General features: G+C 35.8%; 1 protein-coding gene across 1 annotated transcript in view; it reads left to right on the top strand.

Annotated features, from left to right (window-relative positions):
• The window catches only part of LOC108738244 (laminin subunit beta-1), a 25,328-nt gene extending 19,978 nt beyond the window's left edge, over window positions 1–5,350 (top strand). Inside the window, exons 9-21 of the mRNA XM_025978880.1 lie at window positions 237–425; window positions 488–993; window positions 1,048–2,185; window positions 2,249–2,473; window positions 2,530–2,729; window positions 2,783–2,882; window positions 2,948–3,139; window positions 3,198–3,622; window positions 3,688–4,050; window positions 4,106–4,288; window positions 4,353–4,516; window positions 4,578–4,719; window positions 4,776–5,350. Coding sequence (XP_025834665.1) covers window positions 237–425; window positions 488–993; window positions 1,048–2,185; window positions 2,249–2,473; window positions 2,530–2,729; window positions 2,783–2,882; window positions 2,948–3,139; window positions 3,198–3,622; window positions 3,688–4,050; window positions 4,106–4,288; window positions 4,353–4,516; window positions 4,578–4,719; window positions 4,776–5,240 — 4,292 coding nt within the window. The 3' untranslated portion in view covers window positions 5,241–5,350. The remainder of the gene's footprint in view (window positions 1–236; window positions 426–487; window positions 994–1,047; window positions 2,186–2,248; window positions 2,474–2,529; window positions 2,730–2,782; window positions 2,883–2,947; window positions 3,140–3,197; window positions 3,623–3,687; window positions 4,051–4,105; window positions 4,289–4,352; window positions 4,517–4,577; window positions 4,720–4,775) is intronic.
• The last annotated feature ends 3,182 nt before the right edge of the window (window positions 5,351–8,532 follow it).

The raw sequence follows: 8,532 nt of genomic DNA, 5'->3' as shown, positions 1-8,532 counted from the left end.
TGACTTCCATAGAGTCCTCTGTTCTCCTATTCTTTCCAATACCTCTTCATTTCTAACCTTTTCTACCCACGATATCCTCATCATCCGCCTATAACACCACATTTCGAACGCTTCAAACGTTTTCTTTTCCGCCGCTCCCACTGTCCATGTTTCGCACCCGTACAACGCCGTGCTCCAAACATACACCTTTAACAACCTTTCTCGAATTTTCCAAACGAATGCATTTTCTTTTTCAGGGTGTAACTGTAATAACCATGCAACGAGTTGCCACTTTGATCCTGCGGTTTATGAACAAACTGGTAGAATAAGTGGAGGAGTTTGTGACGGTTGTCGTCACAACACGATGGGCCCCAACTGCGAACAGTGCAAACCATTCTACTACAGGGACCCCTTAAGAGACATCCAAGACCCAGAAGTGTGCAGACGTAAGAATTAATTTGGATACTCTTTTTCTCTCTTTGTTACGTTTAAATACTGGTTATTCCAGCTTGCGATTGTGATCCTGTGGGGTCGACGGATGCGGGTGCGTGTGACTCCACCACGGACCCTATAAACGGACTAGAAGCTGGTAAATGTCATTGTAAAACGAACGTCGAAGGTCGACGTTGCGACTACTGTAAAAACGGATTTTGGAACTTTACATCCGACAATCCCGATGGTTGTCAACCGTGCACGTGCGACATTTTGGGAACAATAGGTAATCAAGGATGTAACGCGTATTCAGGAGAGTGTACTTGCAAAAGATATGTAAAGGGAAGAAACTGTGACCAGTGTTTGCCAGAATATTGGGGACTTTCTGATAAACGGGACGGTTGCCAGGCGTGCGATTGCGATCCTGGTGGTTCGTACGATAACAACTGCGATGTTATAACTGGTCAGTGTAAATGTAGGGAACACATGACGGGACGTCAGTGCGACATTGCACAACAGCAACACTTCACAGCTTCTCTGGACTTCCTGCTATACGAAGCCGAATTAGCCCAAGGATCTGCTGTTAGTACTATCGTGTTCAAATTGTCTAATTAATTAATTTTTACCATATTTCAGACATGCCAGGTGGTTATTCGTGAACCATACAGAGACGGCAGACCTCCGTCATGGACTGGTACAGGATTTATGAAAGCGCCTGAAGGATCTTATATAGAATTCCAAATAACCAACATTAAAACGTCCATGGATTACGATATCGCAATAAGGTATGAGCCAACCCTTCCCGAAAATTGGAACGATGTGACCCTTACGGTAATACGACCGGATCCGATAGATCCCCAAGGTCCTTGTGCGTCTACACATCCTTCAGATGACACTAAAAGGGTTTCTTTGCCTTCTAATTCACGCAGCGCAATTGCGTTCCCACCAACGTGTTTGGAAGCCGGGAAGTCGTACATAGTTCGAATTGATTTCAACAATTACAAATACGGCACCTCAACACCTTCGGCGTCAATTCTCGTTGATTCTATTGTTCTTGTACCTCGAATTGAAAAAATCCCCTGGTTCCAAGGATCAGTGCCAGCTGAAGCACGTAGGCGAGAATATGAAGAACATCGTTGTGACATCGCTTTAGAAAACCCCAACATACCCCTTTCGGAGGTGTGCAAACAGCATCATAAGAGTATTGGAGCGTACATCTTCAATGGAGCATTTTCTTGTCAATGTGACCCAACTGGATCTACCAGCAAATTGTGTAACGATCATGGAGGAGCTTGTAGCTGCAAACTGAACGTTGTGGGAAGACGTTGTGATCGTTGCGCGCCAGGAACTTACGGTTTTGGTCCCGAAGGATGTAAAGCTTGTGACTGTAACAGTATTGGTGCTCTAAATAACTTTTGCAATGTCACAACCGGTCAATGTAAATGTAGATCGAATACTTATGGGCGCGAGTGTGATCAATGCCGTACAGGATTCTGGAATTTCCCTAATTGCGAACGATGCGACTGCAATGGGCATGCAGATATATGCGATTCTAGGACCGGAGTTTGTATAGACTGTAAAGACCATACCGAAGGACATCATTGCGATTATTGTAAAGAAGGATTTTATGGCGATCCGAGGATCGGATTCGACATTCCTTGCAGACCCTGTCCTTGCCCTGGGTTTAAAGAGGCATTCCACTCCTTTGCTGACAGGTGTATATTAGATTCACAGACCAAAGATGTGGTTTGTGAATGCAAGGAAGGTTACGCAGGTCAGTATGCAGTTACAAAAAAAAACAAAAAATAGTCTAAATTGCTTTCCTTCTTGTTCCAAGGATCAAAGTGTGACGTCTGCGCCGATAATTATTACGGAAATCCTGAGATTCCGGGCGGTTCGTGTCAACTTTGCGACTGTAGCAATAAAATTGATCCTCTAGTCCCTGGTAATTGCGATCCTCATACAGGAAAATGTCTTAGATGCCTTTATGATACTACCGGTGATCACTGCGAGATTTGTCGAGATGGATTCTTCAGGCTTTCAATCGACGATAACTGCCAACGTAATGAGTGTTACACATTTCTTTTATCAAAAACGAAAGTTATAATTCATTTTTAGCCTGCACATGTCAATTTTTGGGTACCAATGAAACTGCTGGTCCTTGTGATCGGGAAACTGGTCAATGTAAATGTCTACCAAATGTTATCGGCAAGGATTGCGATAAATGCGAAAAGAACCACTGGAAGATTGCTAGTGGTAAAGGCTGTGAACCTTGCGACTGCGATCCTTTGGGTTCCATGAATCCTCAGTGTAATGAAGTATGCATCTTTTTATTGGTGTATGGACACAATTTATTAACTTAATATTTTAGTATGAAGGTCAATGTTTGTGTAAGGAGAACTTTGGAGGAAGACAGTGTAATGAGTGCAGAGAAAACTATTGGGGAAATCCTAGAGAAGACAAATGTATCGGTAATAACTGCGCCTTGACTAAAATTCGGTAGTACCATTTTTATATCGTCGTACTTTTTTTTCAGAATGTCTTTGTAATCCAGAGGGATCAAAAACGCCTCAATGTGACAGAAAAACTGGTAACTGTGTTTGTCGTGAAGGAATTGGAGGACGATCTTGTGACGAATGCGCTAGGGGATATTTGGGTACCGCACCCTATTGTTCGCCTTGCGGCGAATGTTTCGACAACTGGGACCGTATTTTGAAGGAACACGAAAGTAATGTCATTCCTTCTAGACTTTTTCTCCATACTTCATACTTTTTCTACGATTTTAGATAAAACATTGCATATTATTGAAAGGGGAAAGAACATTAAAAAAATTGGGGCAACTGGAGCGTATACCAAAGAATTTGACGAAATGCAAAATCAACTGGACGAAATTGAACAACTTCTTAACAGTACCACAAACATAGACATCGATCAGATAGAAGACAAAATTAACAATCTAGCAAATCAAATTCAAGACGCGAAAGGGGAAAGTCCCGATGAACTCCTGAACAATGTCACAAAAGACATTAAGCTTTCTGAAATAAAATTGAATGAATTAAGGAAAGACATGGAAAAATTAGTTGCTCAAACCCAAGAATTAAGGAATAATGGTACCACACTTCAAGAAGCAGATGTCCAAGGGGCTTTAAATTTAGTTCGTATGGCTAAAGATAAAGCCGCAACAGCAGCACACAAGGCTGAACACACACAGGTACTATTTGAAAATCTCCTGAACATTATCTTGTTATTTAAATGTATACAATCTGAAATTTACAGTCGATAGTGGATTATGCGGAAAGACAATGTAAAGCAGCAGAGAACTTGGTAAATGTAACAGAAGCAGAATTCAAAAGAATGCAACAGGAAAACGAACAAGCACTTGATAGAATTAAAGAAAATATAACAAATTTAAATAATATGATACCGGAATTAAATAAACTTGTATGTGATGGTACCAGCAACAGTCCTGATGATTCGTGCGACTCCATATGTGGGGGTGCTGGATGTGGCAGTTGTGGCGAAAGTGTTTCTTGTCAGGATGGCGCAAAACAACAAGCTTTGTTCGCTCTCAGCTATGCAAATGACACAGAAAAGACGTTAAAGGAAAAGGAAGAAGCAGCCGAAAAGTTTTTCCGAAATGTGCGTCTATCACAATTAAATTTTTACAGACCAATTAATAAAATAGATTTTGTAGATAAGCCAATTGAACACCACGCAAGCTAAGAATTCGGCCCAAGAGACTCTCGATAAAGCAAATAAATTATATTCCAATTTCAATAATTCACTACAAGCTGTAAATAATATAAAGAAACAGATTGACGATTTTATTAATCAAAACAATTCTACTCCTGACGAGATAAGACAACTAGCCGAAAAGGTAAGTAATAAAGTTTAGAAAGAGTATATATTCGCAGACACACATTTAACATTTCATTCATTAGGTCCTTAAAAAAGACATCAATTTAACAAAAGAAGAAATTCAAACTCTTCAAAAGAAAATTCAGGAAGCTCTTGAAACATTAACGAATCCAGATAAGATTATATTAGAAACAAGGGATGACTTACAAAGAGTTCACAAATTAAAGGAAGATGCCGATAACGCAAAGTAAATCAACTTATTAATTACCGTGAGTTATACAGATTAAATTAAACATTTCTCATTTTAGAGCTAAGTCAAGCGACATTTTAAAAACTGCAGAAGGAATTAAAGAAGCTTTGCTGAACAGTAGCGTTGCGCAAAATGATGCAGATGAAGCAATAACAGACGCAAATAAAAATATTGACACAGTTCACGAACTATTAACAAAGGTATTTTAATTTAAGTTACTTTAGTTAAGTATTTTATTTTCTCTTTTGCTTCACAGATTGGTGCTATCGCCGAAGAAGCTCACAATAAGACACAAGAAACCAGTGGCAATATAAAAGATCTTTCGCGAAACCTTACAGATCTTCAAAATAACATGAGAAATAACGAAAGATTCGCCCAACGTGTTATCGAGGAGGCTGCCAAAGTACATCAAGAGGCGAATCACACAAACAAAACGGCTAATGAGCTTCTTAATAGGTATGATAATATTAAATACATGTTATCAAACACTTCTAGGGTTATTGAAGATTCAAAAGTGAAGGCTAATGAGCTGTCTGAGAGAGCCTACAATATAACACATAAAATTGAATCGACAGAGTCTGAAATTAAACAGCTAATTAGTAGCTCGTCTGATCAGTTATTAAAGAATCTAGAAAACGAGATCGATCAACTTATTAATCGAATGCATGCCTATAGTGCCGTAATTGAAGAAAGGCACAATCATTACAAGTCGTGCACTTAGTATGTGTAGTATTTAGGTAGTTTTATACGTTAATTTGTATTGACGATGTCTCTGTGCCATTTAATTAAGTTTTTTATAATGTGGATATTCAACTAATTTTTTATAGTTTACGAAATGTGTTATTATAGTGTTGTACATACTTTTATTTTTTCAACCGACATACATACTGTTACATATATTCAGTATTACATAGGTGCCTTAAGGACACTACATAAGCGACTTTTAGAANGGTTGGTAGTGAACTTGGTTTTAATTTTATAATGTTTCTTTCAGATTCAAACAATATTGAGAGTAATAGCATTGAACATGAAGTCAATGGTGATGCTCAAGGAATTTGCTTTTCCTTCAGAACACATTTATTTATTTATTTTTTATACATAGTATTTAGTTATAAATGACTATTAATTGAAGATCAGAATTTGTTAATAATATAGCGATGTACCAGAGTAGTTTGTTGCAAAACATTTCCTATCGTTATTTTTGCAAAATACTGTACACTAATTACATCACCCACTATAAGAAGAAATACAGTTTTAGATAATGACGACATTATGCTATAAATACACGTTGCTTACCAGATGTAATGCTGTAAGTTTGATTATCTATTGTGATATTTTTTAAACAAAGTTTACTATACTTTCCAAAAATTAATTTTTTAGACGATATTGTATGTACCTAGCTAATTAATAAGATGTAGTTACTATTACACGTACATATAATAGTATGTACGAATATTTAGTGAGTAGACCTTTTAGTCTTTATTTACTTATTAGTAGTTTTACTTGCCAAGCGAATAAAAAAAATTGTTATAATTATTAATCATTTATTTAGCAGAATGGATGAGCTAACACCCTTTCAAAGAAACGTAAGTATATTTACAGCATATACTTCTGAAAGCAGCTTGCTGTGACTGATCAAAAGTCAATGCGACTGCTATTTCACGTGCTCGCTGCACGTGAAGAAGTAAACGCTTACAAAAACAGCCAATCGCGTGCACAAACAGCAGCTGCAGGCTGCATTCACTAGATATTCGTCATTCGTACAGCAAGCTACATCGAGCACTATATGGTCTAAATGTCTGTAATTAGAGCTAATGATTAGCTTGTCTGTTATGAATTACAAACAATGACATCATTTGTTATCATTCACAATCGTATCGACTATGTATTGCACGTATAATGGTTAAGCTATTTCAACCAAAAGTTGTGTATATGATTTAATTAAAAACAGAATCATTACGTAAACGCAAGTCAGTGCCCGAACCACAAATTTATGTTTTCCGGTCGTTTTGAAGGGACTCAGCAATTATTCCTTTTTATCTCTAAATATAAATCAAACAAAAACCGAATTAATTCTAGTTGCTTATTTATTAAAAAGATAATAATCAAAGGAAGAAGTATTTTTTCTGAGTACTGTAGTAAAACTTGCACGTTTTTGACGCCTCTTAAATAAACCCTTACTTTTTTTTTACCACAAAAAAGTGCCCCTGGCGTATTTTAGCACAAAGATTATTGAAGATAACCCACTGCCTAATATAATTATTACATGTTGATTTAATTTTCGTACGAAAAAGATATACACACATGCTACATGTATTTAAAAAGTACTCCCGGATGCTGCATTATCTCAACAGAGGGAAGTTCACCGTTCGTCGGAAATGATAATTAATTTATTTGCGATACAATAACTGTTAAGCAGTATTAGTTTAAATAATAGTTCTTCATTGAAAAACTACAAATATTCTATTCTATTCATACTTAACTATTGTTAGATGAATTTATTAAATAATAAAATAAATAAGAAACCCGTGAGTGATCATTATTAAATTATTTAATAACATCTCAAAATTGTTTTTAATTAGTTTTCAGTTACGATAAAAAAAATTGAATTTCAACAGTTTTAATGAATACGATGTGACACATGAACAATTTCCGCGAACGAACCGACTTCCGCAGATCCCCCTGTAGATTTCCAAGCCTGCCATGTATTTCCTAAACTTTTGATCCTAAAAGCGTTCCCATAATCAGAAGAAGAAACAGTCAACTCAAGCCAAAGCACCGAGGCAGATACAGGCAAGAAAGAGTCGGAAAACATCTGCTGTGTTATTATAGTGTTGTACATACTTTTATTTTTTCAACCGACATACATACTGTTACATATATTCAGTATTACATAGGTGCCTTAAGGACACTACATAAGCGACTTTTAGAATACTTGTAGAATATTTGTGAAGAAAGAATACGGTCAATGAAATACTAATAGCGATACTACAATACAATATCTGGTAGTTTGAGCTCGTATCGAGCAGTCGAAAGCAGAAACAGAGCCAGAAGTTCACGAACCTCTCTAATAAATGTGTAGTTGTTAATAATACAATATTATTGTGGTGTGTGCATTTATTATTATGGTCGAGTGATTGCGTATATATGCTTATATATAGGTATGTTATTCTAATTACTGTTTTACACGTGTTTTTGAAGGCATATAAGTTTCATACAACATAATCTTAAATACTTTTTGAAAAATAAATCGCTAATTTATGGTTCTCTTGATTGTATTTGTTAATTATACTTTAATTCATAAGTATCTATACATTTCTATTTATCTATTTTTATAAATAGGCCTGTTTGTTTCTATAATGATTCTTCCTACTTCTTTCTCTTATTTTATATTTCTGTCTTTCTGTTTTCTAGCACTCGAACTCCTGCACTTACGGGGGTGGATCTGACTAACTTTCTATATTTTAAGCGGGTGGGAGGTAAACTATAGTCTTGTTCTCAAATTTTTTCCTTTTTTTTTTTCATTCATCAGGAAGTTAAACTATATATTAAAGTTCAGTAGAGCTACATATGTATGTAGACACAAAGTTATCAGCATTCCGATTTAAATTTCACGAACAAATGCATTTTTTCTTTTTGCAAATATTAGCTAATGTTTTAAATGTACTTTGTTTTATGCCATTAATTTATTTGTACACCTACAAAGAAGCTAGTAAATGAACGCGAAGGACTTACAGATTATCTTTCATCAAAGAAAATTGCAATTTGAGGATATAATTTACAAGCATTTTCATTTACTAAACATTGTACCATTTATAAATTCTCTAGGTCATTTTTATTAAAAAAATAATGTTCATGGGCCAATTAGGTACTTTAAGAAAGAAGAAGTTTTTATTTCCAAAAACAACTGCCATTGTATAATCAAAATAATATTAATTTAGACTCATTTTTTTAATTCAGTAAAATTGGTTTACTTGTATTTTAATTGTAGTAAATTTAAAAAAATGGTATTT

Source organism: Agrilus planipennis, unplaced genomic scaffold (genome assembly GCF_000699045.2).
Source record: "Agrilus planipennis isolate EAB-ADULT unplaced genomic scaffold, Apla_2.0 scaffold88, whole genome shotgun sequence".
NCBI lineage: Eukaryota > Metazoa > Arthropoda > Insecta > Coleoptera > Buprestidae > Agrilus > Agrilus planipennis.
This window is presented reverse-complemented; position numbering and strand designations above follow the sequence as displayed.